Source organism: Cebus imitator, unplaced genomic scaffold (genome assembly GCF_001604975.1).
Source record: "Cebus imitator isolate Cc_AM_T3 unplaced genomic scaffold, Cebus_imitator-1.0 Scaffold653, whole genome shotgun sequence".
Taxonomy (NCBI): Eukaryota; Metazoa; Chordata; class Mammalia; order Primates; family Cebidae; genus Cebus; species Cebus imitator.
In genome coordinates this window covers 625,229-653,220 of record NW_016107968.1, presented here as the reverse complement: position 1 = coordinate 653,220, position 27,992 = coordinate 625,229, and the positions used below count along the sequence as shown (strand labels likewise).

The following is a 27,992-nucleotide window of genomic DNA, read 5'->3' as shown; positions in this document are numbered from 1 at the left end:
ATTTAGTTGCTTCAACTATTTCTCATACATCACAGCTTTGAGTTCCTGACTGTCATGAACATCCTCTGCCAAGCATGTTCAAGATAGTTAGTGTTTTCTTCTGGTGTAAGTACTTTGCTTTTCTTTTTAGAAAACATGTTGTGTTTTGGTGCCATGACTTGGATGTACAAACCAAGATGTGTTTTGACTGCTACACGATAGAGTCAGACTCTGATTTCTTCTCTTCTAGATGTTATATTTCTATTAATGCTGTCTAAGATCACATTAGTTTTTATATTCGAGTGCTCAAAATCAACCATGCTCATAAGCAGCTTTTGACCATGGCATAGTAAGCATGTGGTTCTCTAAAATTCATTAAGCCTTTTTACATGGGCTACTGGTAAGCTATGCCTCATCCCAGTCTGTACAGGCATTTGAACTTTTTGGAATCTGTTGAAGGTATATTTATACCTGTTTAAATTTTATCTTGTTGATCTGGCTTATCATGCCAGCCTGTTGAGCTGTAATTGTGGTTACTAATTCTATTCAACATTGTGCTTTTTATCTCTTCCCACTTTAAGTCACCCCTAAGATTTATTTACACACTTAATAATATGTTTTTGAATCAGGCCTGAATTTGAATCCTGATTCCACGACGGACTAGTTAGATGACACTGGACAGAATTCTTAATGATGTCATAAGTATTCTGTTGTGTGAATGTATCACCATCAAATAAATGTAAAATTTTCATAAATTTTTGGAAATATAGACTATTTCCAGTTATTGCTATTCTAATCAGTACTTGTCGAACCACTTTGTATTGAATCTATATATACATTTATAACCATTTCCTTAGAATGAATTTTTGGAAGCAGAAGTGTAGGTCAAAAGGCACAAAAAATTGATAATATTACTAAACTCAACATGCACAAAGGTAATATTCATAAATTCAACCAAAAATATTTTCCAAGCTCCTCTTGCATATGTGTGAGGCACTGTTTTAATCATTAGGTAAGTTTATTTTCATTAACGGTCTAGGGTGGAGTCATTCCTCTCCACATCAACTGATTCTAAGTTTTTTTTTTTTTTTTCCTTTTATTAATCTTAAGAGGATGTTGGTTTTAAGTCTTCCTTGACACTCTCATATCTGGACAGCTCAAATCTGGGTAGGAAGATAAGTTCCTAATAGCTGAATTTAATTTTTGAAATTTTATAATTAAGTAGTGCTGTTTATTATGGAATACACAATATTCCTTGGTATTTATTGTAGTCCCCAAGTACATTTTATATATAATTTAATTGAATTACATATTAAACAACGTTAGTTGCCAACTATGTGCTAGGGACTATACAAAAAGTCAGGATCTAATCCTTGAGGAATGTAGAATGTCTGAAGGGATGAAAATGTGATTTATGTGCAACACTCCTAGCTACTTTTGTTGTGTAAAGTGAGCTGTACTTCTTGTTTACATCTATAATAAATCCTCTACTAAACCAGAATACTTTATGAATGAAGTGTTCTGGTTATTTGGTTATTTGAATCTTCTGTTAAATTTGTAACTTAACAGAAAATCCTGTTTTAATTCAACTCTTCTCACTGAACATCTTTTTAAATATTCTCAGTGTATTCCTGCCTTATATGCCGTCTAGTGAACGTAATTAAATCTCCTTGTAATAGAAAACTCTGTAGGACCATGGGACAATCATTTGTTTTAACCGTGAAATCTGCAGTTTTCAGATCAGTAAAATGACTGGCAATTGGACTACATGTATATAACCATCCCTAGACATCCCTGAACATTTCTTTTTCTTTTCTTTTCTTTTCTTTTTTTTTTTTTTTTTTTTTTTTTGAGACAGAGTCTACCTCTGTTGCCCAGGCTGGAATGCAGTGGCACGATCTCAGCTCACTGCAACCTCAGCCTCCCGGGGTTAAGCAATTCTCTGCCTCAGCCTCCCGAGTAGCTGAGATTACAGGTGTGTGCCACCATGCCTGGCTAATTTTTGTATTTTTAGTAGAGACAGGGTTTCACCCATCTTGGCCAGGCTGGTCTTGAGCTCCTGATCTCGTGATGATTCACCCACCCTGGGCCTCCCAAAGTGTTGGGATTACAGGCGTGAACCACGGACGGATTGCTTGAGCTCAGGAATTGGAGATCAGTCTAGGCAACAGGGTAAAACCTCATCTCTACAAAAAATACAAAAATTAGCCAAGTGCAGTGGAGGTGTACCTGTAGTCCCAGCTACTCAGGATGCTGAGATGGAAGGATTGCTTGAGCCCAGGAGGTTGAAACTGCAGTGAGCTGTGTTCATGCCACTGTGTTCTAGCCTCGATGACAAAGCAAGACCAAAAAATAAATAAATAAATAAATAACGTAATCGGCAGGTTTTGATGGGGACAGAGGAGAGAGAATAAAAACAATGAGTGTAAAAAAGTTTGAAATTGGGATGTGTAAAGAATAGAGATGATAGAAACATGATGGATAAACATATAAGTAAATAACGTTACCCATTCTGACACCAGTATATCTATATATATCTCCCCTTTCTATAGGAGAGAGGAAACTTCCCTACTTGCACTGTACCTGCTTTTCATATATAAAATGCATCTTTAATATAAAATATGCATCTCTCATCTTTCTAATTACACATAGTTGCCATTGTGGTGGATTTAAGTCTAAGCATTAGTACAGAAAGAGAAACACTCTTTAACCTAGTATGGGTAGTAAAGAGTCATTTAATGGCAAAACAATACGTTTCTGACTTAATACTGGAAAAACTTTACCAAACTGACATTGTCCTATGTTTTATATATAGACATTTTTTTTTTAATTACAAAAAAAACTGGCAAAAGATTGTATGCATTTACCTCGTACAGCATGATGCTTTGAAGTATATAGACATTGTGGAATGACTAAATCTCTCTAATTTACATATGTATTACCCTAGATAGTTAATCGTTTATGTGATGAGGACATATTACACCCACTGTTAGAATTTTCCAAGAATACAATACAGTATTAACTATAGTTTCATGTTTGTTGTTGGTAAAGGACCAAATCCAAAGTTATTAATCATCTAGTTCCTTTGCTGTTGATTTGTAAACTTCATTCTTCCAGGTTATATCTTCATCAAACACCAAATTTTATAGGAGGATTTATACCCTAAATATAAAAGCAAAAAAAAAATGTTTTTTTTTTAAAGGAAATAAGTCCTTACCTGCTTAAAGTTTTCATTGTTCTTTTGTTTATATTTGTTTTTATTAAATATTAATTAGAATCAAAAGGCTGTTCAAACTATGAAAGGTATGAATAATAATGATAATATGAACCTACCACCCAATTTAAAGGAAAACAAAATCCCCTGTGTTCCCATTTCATTCCATTCAGAGGTTACCATTACCCTAAGTTTTTACTATTATTCCCTTCCTTTTAAATTTTACCTTATATGTCTGTTTTGCTAAGCAGTATGTTTTTTGGGTTTTTTTTAAGTACCATTATATTCCTGAAATTCATCTAAGTTTTTCCATGTTGCTATAATTTTTATATTTACCCCCTGATTCCTAATATTTCTTTGTACGAATATACCCCAGTTTATCCATTTTACTGTGGATGGGCATTGAGTTAGTTGTAATTAAATTGTTCCTGTGAATATTATTATACATAACTCTGGGTGTGCAAAATAGTACTTTCTCTAAATATACATAGGAGTAGGACCACTGGGTTATACTATATTTGGCATTTTTTAATTTCTGGGTTTTAAATCATCTTTATAAACAGTTTACTACATCATTCCTGTATTAAAGATGATTTTTAAAAAGTATTTTATCAGCATTTCTAGTTGTTTTTAGGAAGGAGGCTGATGAGGATTCCTGTTCTGTCATACTGCTGATATGGACAGTCCAGCTAGTTTGTTTTTGACATGAACATTTTTTGCCTGTAGCTCCCCATATATACGGCACCGCCGCTCCAGTCTAAATATGTTGAAGAGCAGCCTGGTCATTTACAAATGGGCTTTGCTTCTGTCCGCACTGCAACTGGTCGTTATATTGGCTGGTGCAAGGTAAGTCATTTCTGATAGTGGTTTAATATCAGAGATTTCTGATTAATTGTTCCAGTTACCTATTGATGTGTAGCAAACTAATCCAAAAACTTACTGGCTTAAAACCACAACCATTATATTACAAATAGCTTATGATTTTGTAAGTCATGAATTGGTCAGAGTTCAGACAGATGATTCATCTGTTGGATGTTGTATTGACAGAGGTGGCCCAGTGGTGTTCATCTGGTGAATAAGCTGATCTAGACAGTCCAAGACAGCTTCATTTGCACCTCTGGCACCTTGTTAAGGATGGCTGGAAGGCTGGGTTCAGCTGGGATTATTGACTAGAATGCTTACACATGGCCTCTCAAGCATGGTGATCGCAAATAGGTCGTATACAACTTAACACGGGTAATTCAGGGCTCCTAAAGACAGTGTTACAAGTGGCCCTAGGCAGAATTTGCCAGGCTTTTTACCTATCCTCAGATATCCAAGAAAGCCACTTCTACAGCATTCTATTGTTAAGTCACTAAGGCCAGCTCAGTTTTAAAGGGAAGGGAATTAGATGCCAACTATCAATAGAAGTAGCAGCAAATAATTTGTCGCTATATTGAACCTACTATACCACTACTGCATAAAGTAGTTCATCAAGCATTTATGTCACCTAGCATGGACAGCATCACTCACTTTTTATGTGAAGTTCTTAGATTACTTCTGAATATTTTCTTCTTTGGCTAAGCAAAATGTTGTTTACTTGTTGGAGTTAGCTCATAAGACCATTTTAACTACTGTAAACTATTGGGCAAAGTAGAATACACCTTACTTTAATGCTTAGCCTTCAATTAGCAATATCCATCAGCAGAGTAGTAAGCTGATAAAACACTGATGTTTCATTAGCATCACATAAACATAATTCTGTTAGCATCAGTAACTCCAGCATCAGTATCTTAATGTTGGTACAAGTGTTTTCATCATTCTTACCTAGTAACCATGTGACTTTTCCCCAAATATAGCCTGATTGTGAACCATTGTTCTTTTTTTAGTTTCTATCAATTTTCTGTAAAAAGAAACCTAATGAGCTTATGAAAAATAATGTATGCTTGGGTGAAATACCAAATCAATGAACTCTGGTGATTCCAGATGATATTTTGAATATCTGATAAATACATGATGTTATTTTTGAAAACCAGTGGTTCTCGTATAATTCTAGTGGTACTAGTTGTACTACACACTATTCCTAGTTTGATCTAAGAGGGAAATACTTTAACCAATTATAGTCTGCGTCATGCCCCTATGACTATATTCCAATAGCTAGATGATTCAGACTTAAGCCTCCTGAGACCTAATTTTCCATAATGTTCTCAAATTTTTCTTCAGTGAAATAAAATGTTCCTGAGAGGTCTTTAAAAATTGCTCTTGTAACCATCATCCAATTTAAGACTGAAAAGAGTGTTTTATTCCATTAATATGATGAAACAAATAGATTGAAGAAAGGCAATTTCCAGTGCATTTCGTCCTAAATGTAAACAACTTTTCTAATTTTCCCCTAAAAATGTAATCTATTCTTTAAAAAATATGTCTGACTCAAATTTGTTCCACATTAAGCCTAGAATCACGTAGAGCAAATTTAATTCCTACTCCTAGCCTAGTGTTTTGAAATTTAGGTAACACTGACCCCATGTGTTAAAAATGAATTCCTTAGCAGAGATAAGGAAAATTTTTTTTTACAAGATGACTAATTTTCTTCCTTAATGGCTAAATGATTCCCAATCGACTGGTCAATAGGTATTTTAATTTTGAAGGTGAAATACTCTCAAGACAGTCTCTACAGAAATGTACTTCAACGGCAGTTAGCATTTATGCTGATTTGTGCAATTTTAAACCAAGATGAACCTCTCCTCTGCATCTCTCTGATAACCATTAAAATATCAAAGACAAAATTATAAAACCAAGCTATCTCTATAACAAAAACTTATTTCTTTCCTGTCTAATATAATAATCTCTATTTTCTCTGCTTTGAAAATCTCTTTTGTTCTTGTTTTTATCCCATGATTTCATAGCAGCTAGCTCAGAGAAGGAGACCATATATTTGGATTGTGTTTTTTGGGTTCTTCAACAGAGCAATACATGACCACGAGTAAATCATTTTGTGACTTCCTTTTTTTTTCTTATGTAAGTGATATAATACCTAGCACACAATAACTATATTTGACACTCTTTTGCACTGAAATAAATCGGTTGGAAACAGGTAAAATTAAAGATTTGCTTTAAAGCTTTAATTCCTCCAATAGATAAACATAGTTTTGATTTCTAGAGAATTTATATTCCTGTTTAAAAACAGGGTAAACACTGGTCTATGCAGGATGATATCTGTCCTGAGGTAATTTAGATTTTTTTTTCTCATTCTAATGTACACTAAGAAAAGGGAAGAAGATGAAGCCCTTTGCTTTAGGCATTTTGCCCTTTTTTTCCCTCCACAAATCATCATGTTGTTCCTATTGCATCTTTATTAATCAGATGTTGGTTCTAAACTGAAATATCCCTCCCTTCTTACTTTATTTAAATTCCATTCATTTTTCTAGGTCATTATAAAATAAGATGATAAATCTTTATTTTTTTCAGTATCTTTTCTGCTCTGATTATTTCATAGACATTACATTACCCATTTATATGAGAAAAATGGTATAAATATTATCCATGTTAAATAGAAGGAAAAGCAGAAAATGAAAACAAACTAAGTAAATGAGTATTTTCATAGTGAATACATAAAAAAGCTGGATTTAGATTCGGACATAATGGTAAGTCAGCCTTTTAATATAATCTCAGAGATGCAGGCAATTTTATCTCATTATCAACAGCTTCAAAAATGCAGATGTCTTCCTCCCCCCTCCTTTTTTTTTGCTTAGGGTGTTTATGTCTTTGTGAAAAATGGGATAATGGATACAGTACAATTTGGAAAAGGTAGGTGAGTGAATAATTAGAAATGTTTTATTGTGTTTTTAAATTGCATTGTTTAAATGCAAAAAAAATTAACTCGGTATGTTATCCATTGTCATGCTTTTATCAACTCAGAAGGTACTCTGTATAGAAATTTATTGATAATAATAGCAAAGCAATAATATCCACTATTCAGCAGTTACTATTGGCTAAGGTGTTGTACTAAGCATTTTACATAATTTTTGTCACAATTCTGTTAGTATTGGTATTATAATTATTCCCATTTTACAGATGAGGGCAACTGAGGTTTAGAAAGGTTAAATAGGTTATTGAGGTCACATAACTAGAAGTGGTAGTGCCAGTATACAAACTGAGGTCTGTTTTGACTACAAATTCTATATTATATATCATAAAGCATAAATTAAAAACATGTCTCCATTGTTGCTAATTAGTTTAAGTGCTATTTGCTGTTAAAATACATTGTATTTTGCTGTCAATTGTTAGGAAATGTTTTAGCAATCACTAACCCTGGAATATTTAAGCTAATGGCTAAAAACCAGTTGCATTTGACTCTTTAGCTTGTTAATGGTGTTTAGCAACAGATATAGCTTTCTAATATTCTTGGCTTATGCCAGTTGTCATAATAAATATGTATAGGAGATAGAAAGATGAGCTAAAATTTTGAATGTTTCCATGAAGCTGATGATCTGTATTTGAATGATCGTTATTTAATGTATTAGGAATTAATTCAAAATTATATTCCTCATCAATCTTGTGGAATAGGATTAAATATGTGACTGCCATTAAATAATTAACTATGATAGAAAAGTGTACGTTTGGAACCAGAAACAATTTAAATATATAGAAAGCCAAGAACTCTGGACTTTCACCCACTCTTCATCTACTTTGCTCACTGATGATTGACTTTAACCAACAGCAGTGGCTGTCCTGAGGTTATTAGGGAGTAGTGGCAAGCAAGGTCTGGTAGCTGTGTGTATCCTTAAATTATTATTCAAAGCTCCTTAATAAAGTATCTATTTCAGTTCTTACAGGAAGCCACCAGTGTTTGAACAGATAAAGGCAAAAGCATATTCGTTATAGAGATATAATACATACACAGTCGGGAATTTACCTTATGGTAACCCATATTATGATGTGTCCTCTAGCATTACATTTCTTTATAGTAATAATCACCAGTATCATTAAGAAAATAAATATTAAATCAACTATGGAAGGAAAATTTTATTTTGTAACAAGTAAATCTAGTTTTTTAGGTTGCTACTCATATCATCATTACGTATAGCTCTTTTGAAGAGTGTTTGAACCATCCATTATTATCTTAGCAAGTCTCTTTAACCTTCCTACATTATAACTGTATAGAATGTTCAGTAGAATTCAGTTATTTATGTTAACTTTTAACTGATTTCCTGAGATGCTTATGTCTATCTGAAGAATCCTCCTCAAGATTTTCTTCCGAAAATGGGAGTTATTACAGTTTCAGGATTGGTGGGCTTGGTTTCAGCGAGAAAAGGTAAGGTTTTTAAAAGTATATTCTCTCTTAGTGCCATGATATTTGTTTTTGAATTTTATGGTCAAGAGAAAACCTCATATGCTTTATTGAATATTATCTGGATAGGCTACTGTAAAAATTTTTATATTCTGTGTTCACAGCATGGTTACTTTTATAAGGACTTTTTGTTTTCAAAACTATAGCTATTCCAAAGGCTGTTCAGCATCATTAGTCATTAGGGAAATGCAGATGAAAATTAGAATGAGGTACCATGTCAGTCCCAACAACATTGGGCAGGATGAGACCAAGAGAAAGTCCAATTTTGCCTCACATATAAGTATCTCTGTCTCAACTCTTTAAAGTACCCACAGAATATGGGTGGTCATGAGTGGGAAAAGTAGTTTGAGTGATTAGTATATATGTTTGCATTAAGGTAAAACTCTCAAATTTTTTTGGTAGTTAGTGACTCTTAAGATCTTTTAAGAAAAAGTTACCTAGAAAACAAAATGACAAATTATAATTTTAATAGGAACAACTATATATTTTTTAAAAATTTATTTTAACATTATCATACAGTAGATTCATACAATTCTATCAGTTTTACTATATACATAGAGTCATGTAACCATCACCACAAACCAGGATACAGAACAGTTACATCATTCCCAAAAGTGCCTCATGCAATCTGTCTGTAGTCACACCTTCTCCCTGCTTCTAAACCCCAGAAATGCTGATCTGTTCTCTGTCACTGTAGTTCTGTCTTTTTGAGAATGCCATCTAAATGGAATGCGTAGACTGGTTTCTTTCACTCAGATTGTCAAAATTGTTGCACGTGTCAGTAGGTTGTTCCTTTTTGTTACTAAGTAGTATTCCCTCATATGGATGTGCCACATTTTACGTTATCACTTACCTGTTGGACATTTGGGTTGTTTCCCACTTTGGGTGGCTCAGAATAGAGCTACTATGAACATTTGTGTACAGGTTTTTCATTTCTCTAAGCCCTTACTAAGATAGTGTATTTCTATAGTCACTAGCCATTTTGATCACCTTCCATCCTACCTTTGTCCACACCCCAGTTGCCAGACATTGTCCCCAAACGGAATTTCTTATATTGGAAGGCACAGCTCTGAGCTAGTCAGGAATATGATTCTTTTTTCGTTCCATATGAATTTTAAAATAGTTTTTTCTGATTCTGTGAAGAATGTCAGTGGTAACTGAATGGGAATACCATTCGATCTGTAAATTACTTTGGGCAGTATGGCCATTTTCACAATATTGTTTCTTCCCATCCATGAGCATGGAAAGCTTTGCCACTTGTTTGTGTCCTCTGTGATTTCCTTGAGCAATGATTTGTGGTTCTCCCTAAAGAGGTCCTTCACTTCCCTTGTTAGCTGTATTCCTAGGTATTTTATTCTTTTGTGGCAATTGCGAATGGGAGTTCATTCATGATTTGACTCTTCTTGCCTGTTGTTGGTATATAGGAATGCCAGCACATTTTGCACATTTTTATATCCTGAAACGTAGCTGAAGTTGCTTATCAGCTTAAGATGCTTTTGGTCTGAGTTGAGAGGGCTTTCTAGATATAGGGATCATGTCATCTGCAAACAAAGACAATTTGACTTCCTCTCTTTCTGTTTCAATACCCGTTATTTTTTTTTTTCTCTTGCCTGATTGCCCTGGCCAGAACTTCTCCTACGATGTTGAATAAGAGTGATGAGAGAGGTCATCCTTGTCTTGTGCCAGTTTTCAAGGGGAATGTTTCCAGCCTTTGCCCATTCAGTATGATATTGGCTTTGGGTTTGTCATAAATGACTCTTATTATTTTAAGGCATGTTCCTTTAATAACTAGCTTATTGAAAGTTTTTAACATGAAGGGATGTTGAATTTTATCAAAAGCCTTTTCTGCATCTATTCAGTTAATTGTGTGGTTTTTGTCTTTAGTTCTTTTTGCATGATGAATTACATTTATTGATTTGGATATGTTGAACAAGACTTGCATCCCAGGGATGAAGCCAGCTTGATCATGGTGGATAAGCTTTTCGATATGCTTCTAGATTCAGTTTGCAAGTATTTTATTGAGGATTTTTGCATTGATGTTTATCAGGAATATTGGCCTGAAGTTTGCTTTTTTTGTTGTATCTCTGCCAGGTTTTGGTATCAGAATGATGCTGGCCTCATAGAATGAGTTAGGGAGAAGTCCCTTCTTTTCAGTTGTTTGGAATACTTTCAGAAGAAATGGTACCAGCTATTCTTTGTACCTCTGGTAGAATTCAGCTGTAAAGCCATCTGGTCCTGGGCTTTGCTTGGATGGTGGGCTATTTATTACTGCCTCAATTTCAGAACTTTTTACTGGCCTATTCAGGGATTCAACTTCTTCCTGGTTCAGTCTTGGGAGGGTGTATGTGTCCAGAAATTTATCCATTTCTTCTAGATATTATAGTATATTTGCACAGAGGTGTTTATAGTATTCTCTGTTGGTATTTTACATTTCTGTGGGATCAGTGGTGGTATCCTCCTTATCATTTCAGATTGTGTTTATTTGAATCTTCTTTTTTCTTTATTAATCTAGCTAGCAGTATATTTTATTGATTTTTTAAAAAGCTCCTGGATTTGTTGGGTTTTTTTTGAAGGGATTTTTGTGTCTCTGTCTCCTTCAGCCCTGAAGCTTGGTTATTTCTTGTCTTCTGCTAGCTCTGTGGTTTGTTTGCTGTTGGTTCTCTAGTTCTTTTAGTTGTGATGTTAGGATGTCGATTTGAGATCTTGCTAGATGCATTTAGTGCTATAAATTTCCTTCTTAACACTGCTTTAGCTGTGTCGCAGAGATTCTGGTACATTGTGTCTTTGCTCTCCTTAATTTCAAAAAACATCTTGATTTCTGCCTTAATTTCATTATTTACCCAGAAGTCATTCAAGAACAGCTTGTTCAATTTCCATGTAGTCATATGGTTTTGAGTGAGTTTCTCAATCTTGAGGTCTAATTTGATTGTGCTGTGGTCTAAGAGACTGTTATGATTTCAGTTGTTTGCCATTTGCTGAGGAGTGTTTTACTTCCAATTATGTGATCAATTTTAGAGTAAGTGCCACATGGCACTGAGAAGAATATATATTCTGTTTTTTGGGGGAGGGAAGGAGTTCTGTAGATATCTATCAGGTCCACTTGATCCAGAACTGAGTTCAAGTCCTGAATATCTTTGTTTATTTTCTGTCTCAATGATCTGTCTGATATTGACAGTGGGGTATTAAAGTCTCCCGCTATTGTTATATGGGGGTCTATGTCTCTTTGTCTTTAAGTACTTGTCCTTAAGTACTTGCTTTTTGAATCTGGGTGCTTTTGTATTGGGTGCATATAGATTTAGGATAATTAGTTCTTCTTGTTGAGTTGAGCCCTTTACCGTTATGTAATGTCCTTCTTTGTGTTTTTTGACATCTGTTGGTTTAAAGTCTATTTTGTCAGACACTAGGATTACAACCCGTTTTTTTCTGCTTTCCATTTGCTTGGTAAATTTTCCTCCATCCCTTTATTTTGAGCCTATGTGTGCCTTTGCACTTGAGACCTGTCTCTTGAATACAGCACACTGGTGGCTCTTGTCTATTTGACCAGCTAGCAATTCTATGTCTTTTAATTGGGCATTTAGCCCATTTTTATTTAAGATTAATTTTGTTATGTGTGAATTTGATCCTGTCATAATGATGCTGGCTAGTTAATTTTGCAGACTTGTTAATGTAGTTGCTTCATAGTGTCATTGGTCTGTGTACTTTAGTGTGTTTTTGTAGTGGCTGATAATGATTTCTCTTTTCCATGTTTAGTGATCCCTTCAGGAGCTCTTGCAACAAAGGCATGGTGGTCATGAAATGCCTCATCATTTGCTTGTCAGGATGCATTTTATTTAAAAATAGAGGTGAATAGCAGATATCAGAGTAATTTGTTCTTGCAGGCTTCCTTAATAATAGTTAAACCAGGCAGAACTCTTGTTTTTACCTTCCCTAAACTGCAAATTTGCCTGCAAACATTCATTTTAGTTTTTATAATATACCAGATAGGCTGTTCCCTTGTTACATTAGGGATTGTATAAGCTGTTTCCGATAATAAAAGTACTTATCCCAATTTAAAAACCCATCTTCCAATTGCCCAGATCATAATTACAGTCTAAGATACTCAAATAGGCATTTGGCATACATATTATTTTGAACCAACAGTCTAGTTGTATGTATGGAACTAAGCTATGGCTTAGAGCAGTGGATTTCAAACTATTCTGTAGAACCCTCAGTGTCATGGATGTGTTTAGTGGTGGTATCGGGATAAAGGAAAAACCACACATCCAGGGTTTGATACAGAGCTTCCCACCCCCAAGTTACTCAGAGCAGCATCAAGTTTATAGGTTTTATATATCGAAGTTCCCAGGGAGATTCTATTTGAAAGATATTTTAAAGGATTTTGGTATCAAAAAAGATATGAAAATAACTCGTGAATGAGGTATAGTTAAGGCACTTTTGGATGTGCATTACTTACGTCAAGTTACTTGCATAAGTAATTCAGTATTCTAAATCAGTGACATGAAGGAGTTATGTACCTGTTAAAGTCCTTAGGTGATTATTTAGTTGAGTCATTCACCTTCCTAAATACTCAATCAAGAAAGGACATTAAGAGAGAGTCCATTTCACTTTAACATGGTGTCATAAACACAGTAGTTAATTATCTATATTATCATGCTTTATTAGATACTTGCAAAATTGTGGTTATAACTTTGGGTTTCATAGGACATGAAAAATACCTAGCTTTCAAGCAGAAGAAAATCATCAATTCCTTTTGTGTAGGAAATTGTCAGTATTTAGATTGAGAATACTTTTGTTAAATTGGACATGACAGCTAAGGAGTAATTGAGTTGAGATCCTTAAGGGTGTTTTTAGCTTCCATCTTGATTGGTATAATTACCTAAAAAGTAATTTAACAGAGGGTGATGGCTTACCAGGGGAGCAAAGAAAGCATTACAGTATAAGAACATCAAGTCTCTGGTGGCATTTATTTGGAGTTTAATAATTTATTTGCATTTTATAGGTTCTAAGTTTAAGAAAATTACTTATCCTCTGGGACTGGCCACTTTAGGAGCAACTGTTTGCTACCCAGTTCAGTCGGTAATAATTGCTAAGGTGAGTTCTTTTTAAATAATTGTCTGTCAGTGTGACAATATTTAAATGTTACACAGCACCTGCAACATTTAATTTTAAGAGGCATAGTTGATTCTTATGTTGGCCAAATCACATTAGCATCTCAGCATTGTAAATGCCATTCTTAATAGGATGAATTTGTTTAAATATAATTCAACAATGTAAAGACAAATTTGAGGATTATGATCAGAGACAGTGAATTAGAATTTATGAGGAGAAATACTGCTCCATTGTTGAGGTATATAAACTTGAATTTTTATTTAAAGGAAGATTAAAATACTAGCAGCTGTTTGGTTCAGCAGATTAACCTGATGTAAGAAACAACCAGTTGATAGATTGGCTTCTGTGGTTTCTGAAGGTAACACACACACACACACACACACACACACACACACACACAAACTCAATATATCAAAACTACTTAGAATTAAGAAATATCTGTATAAATGCTTATTATAGTTGTTTTGTCATTTTCTTGTGAGCTTAATTACAAATCCAAATTCTCTTAATGATTTGAACAGTTTTTGTCAGTATTTTATTATTAACACATGTTCAGATTGAGAAGGAAACTTTGGGTTATGCATTTTTTTCCCCTCATTTCCTTCTCTTAATTACCAACAGTTAACATTTCCCCCACACACTTGAAACAATGTGTATGTTACCAGAAGGACTTTCTGTACTTGTATTCTCATTAGTTCATCTCATTAATTATTGATGTAGAGAAAGTTGCCTATCAATATTTTGAGAATGTCAAGGATATGGTGTACTATGTAGTTTGTAATGTGGTCAAACTATAAAAGCTCATAACAAAGGAAAAGAGCATTATTCATTAAGTCTAGTTATATCCGAAATAATTGATAACATTGTAAACTTATTTTTAAAATTATTTCCTAATAATTTACATAGAAATTAACCACTTAAATTAATAAGATGCTAGTATTGAGAGAAAATGTTAAGCTCATTTAATTCAACCTTGGTCTTTTCTGGTTTATCTATGGGGAAACAGTGGCCCAGAGAAGTTTCACAATGACTGACTTCCCCAGCATCATACTGAGCTTCAGATTTTTTGCTTCCATGTTCATTACTCTTCCCAGTGGATGATGCTTCCACTGATTCTTCTTTTTTGTAAGAGTAATGACATCATGGTTGTTTTTACAAATTTTACCTGTTTATCTTTAGATAATTTAAATATTTCAGAAAAGTTTAGGAAAAAAACAACCTGCCAACCAAAATGCATCCATCCATATAAATATCCACATCAACATTGGGATGGAATGTTCTTCTAGACAGCTTACCATGCATACACAGAGATGGAAAAACAGATGTTTGAATAGGCAGATAAGAATGAGATCATAGTATATGTCTTATTTTTATTTTTTAAAATAAAATATGAATTTTACTTTTACAAAAGACAAAACAAAAGAAATGCTGAACTTCAAATAAAATTTTTCTAGTATAAGAGATTTTAATATCCTTCGCCCACTTTTGAATGGGCTTGCGAAAATGCAATAAAAATTAAAAAAAAGAGATTAATTTTTAAACGTTCTTCTAGAGTAAATAATAATTGTTACTTAAGTTCCTAGAGTTGAAATCCTTGCTTTTCTTTTGACTATATCACATGTAATATCTGACAAATTCAAATATATATATATTTTTTCAGATGGAGTCTTGCTCTGTTGCCTAGGCTAGAGTGCAGTGGCACGATCTTGGATCACTGCAACCTGTGCCTCCCGGGTTCAAGTGATTCTCCTGCCTCAGCCTCCCAAGTAGCTGGGACTACAGGTGTGCACCACCATGCCTGGCTCATTTTTGTATTTTTAGTAGAGACGTGGTTTCACCATATTGGTCTGGCTTGTCTTGAACTGCTGACCTCATGATCTGACCGCCTCAGCCTCCCAAAGTGCTGGGATAACTGGCGTGAGCTACCGCGACCGGCCTGTAATGTTTTTCTTAACCTGAGATCCATGATGGACTTTAGGAAATCTATGCACACCCTCCTAGCCAAAACTTTATGAAAAGTCATGTGTGTACAAGAAAAACCTTATTTGTCATAATCAGGACCAATAGTTAACAATTTAAAATGTTAAAACAGTGAGTTGTAAAAAAAATATAAATATATATACCCTCAGTTTTACTTCAAATTAAAACATAAATGTCCTTCTTCAGCCTGGCCAATATTGTGAAACCCTATCTCTAGTGAAAATACAAAAATTAGCCAGGCCTGGTGGTGGGTGCCTGTAATTCCAGCTACTCATGGAGGCGGAGGTTGCAGTAAGCTGAGATCTCACCACTGCACTCCAGCCTGGGCGACAGAGTGAGACTCCGTCTCAAAAAAACTATTTTTTTTCTTTTTTCTCTATTTTGAAGTAGGACTTTTCTTTGAGTATTGGTTTCCTGGTTAAAGATCCATAACATCATTCTAACCATAAGCCATATTTGTAATATGTCTTCTACAATTTCCAGATTAGGTTTCTTTAAAATAGAATGAACAGTTAAAAACATTAAAAAAAATAATGAGTGCTGAATCTTTTAGATGGATTTAGTTTATATTTCTCCCATCTGTTGTAATTGTCTTACTCATGTCTAATTTTCATAGCAGTTATTTTTTAGCCATTCATATTTCAGTCTTTATGAAGCATTTAACTTAATTTTCCTAGAAACAGTAATTCTTTTTACACTCATATTTTATCATATTATGTTACATTTAGATTGTTTAATTACAAGTAAAACTGATGTAGCAACTTGAGGAAAAAAGCAACTTATTTTTGACAAGCATACTAATCAAATTGTGAAAGATAATACCTTGGCATATTGGAGAGCACCTGATAGGAATGAATATTCAGCATTCTACAAACATCATTTATAATAAATTTTTAAAAAGTTTTATTAGTCAAGTCTCTTAAAAGGATGTCAGGTGAGAGCTTTTATACGGTGTTTCTATTTTCCTGAAGGAAAGGACCTATAGCTTTCAGGAGCTTCTCCAAGGCATCTATGATATTAAAAAGTTTAAGAAATGTTAGTCCAGAAGGTCTTTGAAAAATGCAAGTCTCACTCCAGTTATTCATCATTTTGAAAATATACTTCAAGATGGAATTACTGTTTGCTTTTTATAATTTTCCCCACAATATTTTTCTTAACATGTAAAGAGTAACAAGTAGTCAAAAAAAAAGTAGTCTGTCTTTGAAAACTATAAAATAGGAATAAACTAACCAAATAATGTTTTAAGGCCTATATAAAAGAAAAAAAAAAAACTATCAAACTTTACAGAAGGGCATTTTTTAATTTTCACAATATTTAATTGATGAATAAAGATCGAATATATTCAAGGTGTACAACATGATGACTTGATGTACATATACATTATATAATGATTATTACAATCAGGTTAACACATCCTTCACCACCCTTGCAGCACATAATATACCCAGAACTTGTTCATCTTATGACTGAAAGTTTGTACCCTTTGACCTCATTTACCTCACCCCTATCCCCTGGCAACCTCCATTCTACTTTCTGCTTGTATTCTGGGTATATATATATATAAACAATGCAATCAGTATCTTGAAGAGATATATGTACTTCCATGCTCATTGCAGCATTATTTGCAATAGTCAAGATTAGAAACAACCTGAGTGTCTCTCCGTGGATTAATGGATAAAGAAAATGCAGTACACATATGTAATAGAGTGGTATTTAGCCATTAGAAAAGGAAACGCTGCCATTTGCAACAGAATGGATGAACCCAGAGGACATTATACTCAAACAAATAAAACAGACACAGAGACAAATACTGTTTGATCTCACTTATATGTGAAGGATGTTTAACAAAAAATCTTGAATGTCTTTGGTGATATATCCTGTTTCTAGATGAAAAGACTAAATGTTCAAATACTGCAACTGTTTCAAAATCTAGAAATTTAATTCAGTTCTTACAAAGGTCCTGTATTTGAATGGAGTATGACATTCATGCACATAGTATTTATTGTCTCTCTACTGTGTATTGGTTACTACAGCATAGACAGTAAAATAGATCAAGAGGACAAAAAAGAATATCCAACACATTATATTGAGTATATCTTTGTACACAACTGGGTAGGGGATTGACATGTGGTACAGGTGGCATTTCAGGTCAGTGTGTAATGGAAAGGATGGATTTTTTTTCAGGAAATGTGTTGGAATAATTGGCTGTTTGGAACAATACTCAGATCTTTACCAACTATCATGGGAAAACTAATTCTAGGTGGAATAAAGATCTAACCATAAACTAGAATACTATAAAAAGTATGAGAAGAAAAAGAGGAATACCTGTTTAATTTTGAGATAAGAAAGGCTTTCTTAAGCAAAATATAATACACAAGCCATCAAAGAAAAAGTTGACATATCTGACTACATCAAAATTAATACATTTCTGTAGATTACAAAATACCATACACAAAGTTAGTGGATACGTGAAAAACTGGGAAAACTATTTGTTACATATATGACTAAGTATGAATATCCTTCATGTATTAAGAACTCCTATAAATCAATGAGCAAAAGATGAATGTGCCTTCTGGGAAAATGAAAAAAATACATGAATAAGCAATCTATATAATAAGAAACATAAATGGCCTAATATATATAAGATACTTGATTTTATCAACAATCAAATAAATGCAGATTTGGAAAACCATTTAGATATTGGTTTTTAGCCTTTCAATTTGACAAAGATTTAGAAGACTTATAATATCACTGGTGGTAAACAGGGTAGGAAACAGACTTATACTCTTGATGGGACTGTAAATTGCCGCAGTATGTTGCTGACTTTCCGGAGAGCAGCATGGTAATACTGTCAAAAATTAAAATGTGTATACTCTTCAGTGCAGAAATTTCAACTCTAGGAATGTATCCTGAGGAAACACCGTAAGGGTTATGGCCCCAATTGTATGTGTAAGGATGCTAATTTCATCATTGCTTATACTTGTCATCCCTCTACCCCCAAAAAGGAAAACAGCTCATATGCTCACCAACAGTGGATTTGGTAAATCATTGTGCCTCAATGATTTGTTTAACAAATTGTGGCACATCCATTATAGAATACTAAACCAAGCAGCAATTTTAAAAAGTAGATCTAAGAATATATAAAATGATGTAGAACCATGCCTGTGAAATATTGTCAAGCTTTTAAAAAATCCTATCTCAGAATAATATGTTTCCTGTGATCTCATTTGTATTTAAAAAGGAAAACAAACTAAATACATATGTAATTTATTTTGAAAATTTAATTGAAAACATAATTGAGATTGTATTATATAATCTCTTCTGCAACTTTTTCAAATTAGTGGTTCATCATGAACTTCCATTCAAGCCAGTACATACAGAACTACCTCATCTTTTTTGAAAGATCTATAAATGTTAACATTATATTTGTTTTAAAATTTGTTTGTGTATATTTAATGTATATATGAGTAAAAAGTCAGGAAGAATATGTATAACTGTTAACAAAGGTTATATTTGGGGAGGAAGAGGAATTTCTTTGTACTACTGTATTACTTAACTTTTCAAGTGTAGGTATATACTTAGTAAAAACAATAAAAATATTTCTATTTGAGGATGGAAACCTAATTTTTAAAACAAATATGTTTGTAGAAATTGTAATCTGGGAAAGCCCCTCAAAACATCTTTAAAACTTGAAAAATCAATGGCTGTTGAAATTACTTTAATCCGAATGAACAAAAGGATTGGAGAAGAATAGGAAAAAAGAAGAAATCAGAAGCAGATTTTCAAAGAGAAAGAGAGACGAATGAAAATGACAGTAACTTGAGGAATTCAGTGAGCATCCCAGCCTCTGCTTGAGTATATTTACCGATCATTGTTTATTTTTACCTTTCTACCAAAAAGAAGAATATTCTTTGGAAGAATTAGCTGATGCTTTTTATTTCTTTAGGAATGGAGAAAGCCCCATAAAATTTTAAGCCAAAGCATTAACTTTGTAGCGTGTTAAAAATCTAATTTTCTCAGTCAGCAGTTTATTCCCAAAACTCCTGTTAATAGACACAGTTTTCACTTATATCACCATGTTATATACCTTAAATAGATACAGTTTTTTCATGTCAACCTGATCTCAATAAAGCTGAAAAAATTTTTAAAAATAATGTAGGCATAGTTTTAGATTTATATGTTACGTTGTGAATGCAGATTATACATTTCTGATAGCCCTTTGTATGACACCACAGTTTTTTCACATAAGATTTTAGAAATGGTGCTTTGTGTTATATGATTTAGAGATTTATATCTTTATTGATTCCTACCTGAGTGTTCATATAAAATACCTGACAAATCTAAAATGTATTTTTATTTTAACTTTTAAAAATATATGTTATTTGACTTCCTTTTTGTTTTATTTAGGTAACAGGGAAAAAGATATATGCTACAAGCCAGCAAATTTTTGAAACAGTTAAATCACTGTGGACGAAAAGCAACAAAAAAGAGTCACTTCCTCAACCTAAGGAAAAAACTAAGGTAAAGTTTAAATGGAACAAGACGGTCCACATTGAGTTGTGTTTGGGTGGGTGTTGGCTTGTAATGAGGGTACTGGACAGAGGTCGAGGATAAAATGAGAAAGTAGATGAAGGAATTTGGTATAATTTTTTAAAGATGTTTTATTCGCTTAGTAAAATGATTTACTTATCAAGGAAAAATCTTTTTGGTAAACAGCTAGGATCCTCTGCCGAAATACAAGTATCTGGAAAAACAACTCACGTCTTGAAACAACACTCAGTGCCTTTGCCAACAGAACTCAGCTCTGAAGCAAAGACCAAATCAGTGTCCACCTCAGGTTTGTTGGGAATAATTGTTTCGTTTTCATTCTTTTCTTAAATAATTTGATAGCATTATCATTATTGGTTTGAACTTACAGATGCGTTTTTTCCGTAAATATTTTGTCTTTCTCGTATCTGTGGTTTGCATTTCTTTTTAGGTTATGAGGCACTTAGGTGCTTGGGATTGTTTTAAATTACCACATAGTTCATAATATAGATCTTTGTATGTGAGGATACAGAGTAGCACTGAGAGGTTGATTGGGTGAAACATTTCATATAACGTTATAAATATGAGCTATTTTATCAGGTGGGGGAAAATGGGCCTTTCTAGATTCTAGAAATTTAAAGGTACGAGTCACACCTACATAAAGAAATGTAAGCTTCCATTTTTTGTGCTATTTACCTGTCAGTCTCCCTGTCAATCTTAAGACTTGTAATGTTGCTAGTATTCCATACTGGCAATAAATACTTTGTGGAACCAAACAGTGACAATTACGCTTTCTAAAAAAATACTACCATGATTTTACTGTGATCAAAAAGAAGGTGACAGAGTGTTTGATACCATTTTGACAATGTATTCATATTGATTTGCATAGTTTTATCTACATGTACAATGTGAATGGTAAAACCCATTAAGTTGTCTTACTGCAAAGGAAAGGTGACTAACTCAGAGGTTGGGGAATAATAATAATATCCACCTTTTATCAAGCACATACTGTAATGCAGGGAGCTAGAAATGTGTTATTCAGCACTTACCCACAAAGTAAAACAAAAACCTCTGCTGGATCGGTAATTATTCCCCTTTTATGATGAAGAGACTGAGAATCTGGGAGCAAAAATAGTTGCCCCAAATCATAGAGCTTGTGAGCGGCACAGTTATGTTTATGGCCTAGATCTTGACATCAAAGTCCAAGCTCTTTCCATTGTGTATAGATTATCTAATTTAAAACCGGAATTTAGTCTCTAATTTCAGTCTCCTCCTCTCTCACTTAATCTTTATATAAACTCTCATTGAATAACAAACCTGATTTGAGTTTTACTCTTTTCCTCTGTCCTCTCTCCTTTTTAATCAAGACAAGTTATACAGTTTTTAGAGTCTCTGAATAATCTACAGGTGACCATATTCTCACAAGAATATAATATGGTCATTTTTCCAAATGCTTGTTAATTACAGAGTATCTTTGTGAAGATGAAGCATACTGCAGCTTAACAGTGGGACCAAAACCTTCCCGAGCTAATGTCTTTTCTTCACACATTTGGATGATGGAATCCTTTATTGCCTATCTTGGGTGATGTGGTATATGAAAAGCATTCTAAGGAGATAATGCAGAGGGAGAAAGAGATACCAGTGCCACTCATTCTTGTCATCTATGTCTTGGTCAGTTTGAGCTACTGTAAAAACACCATCGACTGGGTGGCTTGTAAACCACAGAGAGGTGATTAGAATTAGTTGAGGTGTTGAGGGTGGGGCCTTCATGAATGGGATTAGTAGTGCTCCTATGAATCTTGAGAGAGCTTACTTTCCTCTACTCTCTGCCATGTGACAATACATTGAGAACTAGGCTGTCTACAAGCCAGAAGAGGGCCTTCACCAGAACCTGACCACGTTGGCACCCTGATCTCAGAATTTCAGTCTTTAGAACCATGAGAAATAAATTTCTGTTGGATCCAACATTTACGAGCTCTGTTACCTGGTACAAGTTATCAAACACCTCGAGCCTCAGTCTCCTCATCCAACAAAAAGGGAACCATAATAGTTCTTGCATGGTTGTAAAGATTAAATGAGATATGGCATGTAAAGCACTAACTACAATGCCAGAGATAAACTAAGGGGTATCAGTGGATATTAAAATATGTCATTATTATCATTTGCCTAGAGTAATTAGCCATTTTGCTGAGAAACAGATTTTCATTGAGCACACTTTAGGAGTAAGTCACTTACCTAGTGAGCCCAGCCATGGCTACCACATTTCACCATATAGAATAGATCGGCATACTGTCCAACTGTATGTTGTGGCTCTGAATGTGAGTTGTTTTCTACAATCTCATGTACATTAATGGAGAAAATTATTATTATGGGAATTACAAATTTAGAAATTTGGTGTCATAGATCTCTTCAAGCATCTGATGAAAGCAGAATGAAATCTCTCATAGTCTTACAAGATTAATGTCCCTCTAAAGCAGAGGTTGGTAAACTATGGCTGGTATGCCACCTCTGACTCACCATTTTCATATATTCTGCAAGCTAACAGTGATGGTTGAAAAAATCAAAAATAATATTTTGTAACAAGTAAAAATTACATGAAATTCAGATCTCAATGTCTATAAATAACATTTTATTAGAACATACCCACACACATTCATCTATATATTGTCTATGGCTGCTTTTACACTACAGTGGCAGAGCCGAGCAGTTGTGACAGAGACCATATGGTTCACAAAGTCAAAAATATTTGCTACTGACCTTTTGCAGAATAGTTTGCCAATTCTTCGAGAAAGAAGGGATGTGCCACGTACGCGTGACTCATGTCCCCCTTATGGTAGTTGACAGATTTTTTGTGGATTCGGAGACTAAATAGCCAAACTCAAAACGTCTTAACGGCAAAACCTAATTTCTTACAATTTTGGGGGGCTGAGGAGACAGAAACTAGTCAGGTGTCAGTCAGAAGCTTGGGAGTGCCATACCTGTACTGGGAGGAACCAGAAGTTAACTGACTCTTACTAAAACTACAACGCACCCCAGACCCAGCGCAATGCCTGACTAGATTGAGATGATAAGCGTTTCGCCCTTTCTAAAGAGCTTCCTCCTTTCTGGAGCTTCTACCTTTCTTTCATACACAGTGTCCACCATACAAACAAACAAAATAGTAGTTACGCAAAAATGCAGGAAGATGTGATTGATAGTCAGAAGAAAAAACAAATAAATACAACAGCAACAGCAGACCCACAGATGACTTAATATTGACGTTAACTGAAAAGGACTTTAACAATATTAATATTGTTAATATTTAAGTTAACTGAAAGGACTTTACAATAATTATAATTAATATGTTAAATAGGAAAAAATGATGGACAAAATAGATGAAAATATGGAGAATGTCACAGGGACTTAGAATCTGTTAACAGAAAAAACCCTAGTGGCTGTTCTAGAAGTGAAAAATACAGTACCCGAAATTAAGAACTCATTGGGTGGGTTTCACAGCAGACTATATACCAGAAAGCACAGACTTAATGAACTGAAAGACAAGTCAATAAAAACCAGCCAGACTGAAGCTCAGAGAGAAAAAAGGAATGGAAAAGGTTGACAAAGTACTTTATAGTGACGAGTGTCTTTAAGTGTTTGAGTTGCTGAGAAGATGAATGCTGAATGTCATCCTGATTTTATACACGAGAAATCAAAATAGAATTTGTAACAATCTTACTTCATTCAGGAATTTATTAGTTTTCTGTCCCATTTTTTTGTACCTAACTTGCTTAAAATATCAATGAGATAACATGTGAACTAAATTATTAGTTATGTAATACTATCAGATATCACATAAGGGCTATTTGAGACTATAATTCATTGCTGTCTCATAAGTTTAAACATATTTCTTTCCTATTTGTTATAACATCAGCTTTTTGAAAAGTCTGCTAAAAACTTTAAGCAGAAAACATTCTTATTAGAAAGCAAACATATAAAAGTGCAAAGGAATGCATCATGATGATTAGGGCATTCAGATTCAAGACGAGTTTTATGACAGTTCATTCTTTGAGAGGGTAAGAGAGCCCTTAATCCACTCAAGAGATTGAAGAAATTTCTAAGAAAGATATAATTCTTAATTGCTTATTAAGGGCATGAGATGAAGCTTTTTAAAAAGATAGAAATCAAATGACAGACTAAGTGGTTCTAAACCAGAGAGATCCGTATCACAATTACTTGAGGGTTTTTTTTTTCTCCAAAATTCATAGGTTCAGACTCTACTCAAGAATTATAAATCTCAATTTCCAGAGGTGAGGCCTCTAAGCAGGTAGATTTTAGGAAGAGCTCCATAGGGGATTCTGTTAACATATCACTCTAGCTAATAATCTCTGTTTTAAGTTGTTAGTAAATTAAAATCTTGAAGCCTTTTAAGAAATTTTGAGGGGTGATGTAAAGGCAAAAGGACGTTTCTAATTCAGGAAATTGGGATAAGCTGAACCTTTCACCAAATTTAGAATAAGACTATAGATTAAGGAAGTATTTAGAAGTGCTAGAGAACTTAGTTTATGGTTCCCACCAGATGGCAGTAGAGATCAGCAGAACCACCAGTGTGTTCCTAACATTTGTATGTGCTACAGCCTCTTACCAGAATGTTTTCAAATGCAGAAAATAAACACATGGTAATGTATGAATTTCCTTAAGTGTATTAAACAACAATATCTAACAATAGGTCTGAAAACTTTTAATTTTTAATTAGTGGCGAGTGTGAATATTTTGAGATAATCTCTAACAATAATGTAATAAGATATCTGTGGTTTCTGTTGGTGACAAAGAAATCTAAAGTACTGCTGATACTATTGTGTTTTGTTGCCTGTATTCATTATTGAAGAAAATGTCCATTTAAGTCAAAGGTAAGTGAAAATAATGACAAATTTTCCTCATCCAAGTTAATAGATCACATGAGTTCTATAACATACCCCCAAAGGGACACGAAGTTAAGAATTTATACTGTGGAGAGCTTCATTACCTGTACCATCATAAATACTAATTACTTGGAATATGGTTGTTCTGTTAATATATTTGGTGATGAAGTTACACATAGGTATGTCACGATATAATATTTCAGAAAAGGTAGGCATAAGATATATCATTGTATTCTAATTTCTCTCCTTTGTTTTCATTATAAAACTGGAAATTAACTTCCTTTATGCAGAAAAGGCATGGTTCCAAATCTAATAAAATTAATTTTAAGACAAATCAAATTTTGAACATATTTAAAATAAAAACAAATTTCCGAAAAAAGGTTTTTAGTATTATGTCACAAAATAAATATGAAATAGCTGTCTCTTGCCTAGTTACCATGCACAAGGTGTTGTATGCAGCACTTTGTGTGCATTTTCATGTTTAATACTAAAAATATTTGTACGAGATTTTTACTGCTATAAACTTAATTTTAAAGAAGAGCCTGGGTTGTTGTGTTGGGGTCAGACAAATGTGGATTCATTCCTGGCTCTACCACTTATCAACTGAATGACTTTGGTCAAGTTACTTAACCTCTTCAAATTAAAATTTTCTTATGTGTAAAATAAGGACAACGTAAAAATAGTATCTACTTCATGGTGAGATTATAGGATAACACATGAAAATAACTTAGCTACTTGCCTGGGACACAGGAAGCTTGTCAAGATCAACAGTGATCCACACATTGCTAAATCTAGGAGTCAACTCTCAATCTCCATCTTATGCAATTCATCAGTAACCTTTGGCACAGGTTCAATTCCTTCCTCCACTCTTCCTCTTGGTTCTCTTACCTCATTCACTGGCTTTCCTCCTTAGTCTTCTTTCCTACATTCTCCTAACCTTCTTCATGTCTCCTAATCTTAACCCAGAAGACTCATTTGTACTTCAGATGTTTAATAGGCAATTCACATTTAACACATCCAAAACTTAATGATTCATTTGTTTTTCCCTAACCCTGCTTCTTCCACGTTTTCCCCTATCTCAGTAAATGTGACCTCCATTCTTCCAGTTTCTCAAGTTGAAGAGTCTCTCTCACAAGACATAGTCAACTCATTTAGGAAATCCTTCCCATTCTACCTTCAACATTATCCAGAATCTGGTACCTTTTCACCGCTTCCATTGCTACTTTCCTAATTAAAGCCCTCAGCATCTCTTCTGGAGTACTGTTATTGCTTTCTAACTGGTCTCCCTGCTTCTATTCCTTGTTTTCTTACAGGTTTTCTTTTCCACAGGCAAGAATGATCTTTTCAAAAACATAGCATCATTCACTCCTCTACTCAAAATTGTCCAGTAGCTTCTCATGTTACTTAAAGCCAAAATCTTTACCATAGCCCAATGTGACCTAGCTTTCCATTGTCTGTTTGATCACATCTCCTGTCACTCTCTCACTGCCTCGCCGCCGCCCCTACATACACCACATCTTGTCTACTGTGTTCCAACCATTTTGGTTCCTCAGACGTGGCTCAGGTCCGTTACACGTGCCGTCTGCTCATCCTGGAAGGCACAGACTGCCGGTATCTATACGGTGCACACCCTCACCTTCCGTTCTTGGCTCATATATCACCTTTCCAGAAGGCTTTCCCTGGCTGCCCTATTTAAAATTACAAATCACCTAAGCACTCCATATAGCCCTCTTTGTTTCATTTTTTTCACACAGCACTTAGCCACCATCTGATATATATTTAATTAGTTTGTCTCACCTAACTGAAACGTTAGGTCTATGTCGCCAGATATTTTTATCTGGTTTGTTCACTGTTGTCTTCCCAGTATCAAAAATAAATTTGTTAAGTGACTAATTTTTTTTTCATTTTAATACTTTATCAGGTGCTACACAGTTTATGCCTGACCCCAAGCTCATGGATCACGGGCAGTCCCACCCAGAAGATATAGATATGTACAGCACTAGAAGCTGAAGTAGACTGCATAGAGAGACTACACAGAAAACTACAAGATGTGTGAAGTTGCAAATAATGGTGAAAAAAATCATGAAATGGGTAACTGATACATAGAGTATTACCTAAAACAAATTTTCCCCTTACATCTCCAAATGTGCAATTTGATAAATTAAATAAGTGGTTAACACAGAAACTGTGAATGCAATGCAAACGATATTAAATGATTGATGAGGAGGCATAGATAGTTTTAGCTTGCATTTGGTGACCTTTAAGGGCATTTATTAAAACACAACAACAACAAATGAAGACATGAACTCCAGTGAGACTAAAATCTGAAAATACATCTATGTATGTATAAAGACATACATATTTATATGTATAAACATATATTTCTGNTTTTTTCATTTCCTAGAGCTGGAATAAAATATCCGTGTTTTGTGGGACATGAACTTGGCTTTGTCTCTTGGTTTTGTTAATGTTAATTCCTACTAAATGTCTAAAAACATCTCTAACTATTTGAGAGGGCCATATGCTACACAGGCTTTCTAATATTGCCTAGCAGTCCTTCCTAAATGGTTCCTAAGTGGTTCACTATTGTGTTCCCTGGAACAGGTATTACAAACCTTTTATTCTCCTCGAGCCTCTTTATAACTGCCAAATTGACTGTGCCTCCTGTTTCACAGATAAAAAAGTAAATTATTAGACATGACCATTCCCAACTTCTTCCTATCTACCGTCAACACTTACCTCTTTTCAGCCATGCATTCCCCTTTCTAAGACTAATCCTTAGAATGTTTATGTTCTTGATCTCATTCCCTCCCATCTAAGACCATAATCCACCCTGTTTAATCTCCAGTGTTTGGTTTCTCTTTTTGCTAATTTGTTTCCTCTACCCCTAAATAGCTTTAGGACTTCTCTATCTTCCATCAACAATAACAAAACAAGACAAAAACCTTTCCTTAAC

The 27,992-nt window shown here is 34.2% G+C and overlaps 1 protein-coding gene across 1 annotated transcript in view; it reads left to right on the top strand.

Annotated features, from left to right (window-relative positions):
- The window catches only part of APOOL (apolipoprotein O like), a 71,192-nt gene extending 43,883 nt beyond the window's left edge, over positions 1-27,309 (top strand). The window contains exons 3-9 of the mRNA XM_017517923.2: positions 3,920-4,039; positions 6,925-6,979; positions 8,388-8,486; positions 13,522-13,613; positions 20,019-20,132; positions 20,328-20,448; positions 26,958-27,309. Coding sequence (XP_017373412.1) covers positions 3,920-4,039; positions 6,925-6,979; positions 8,388-8,486; positions 13,522-13,613; positions 20,019-20,132; positions 20,328-20,448; positions 26,958-27,046 — 690 coding nt within the window. The 3' untranslated portion in view covers positions 27,047-27,309. The remainder of the gene's footprint in view (positions 1-3,919; positions 4,040-6,924; positions 6,980-8,387; positions 8,487-13,521; positions 13,614-20,018; positions 20,133-20,327; positions 20,449-26,957) is intronic.
- Positions 27,310-27,992: the final 683 nt, after the last annotated feature.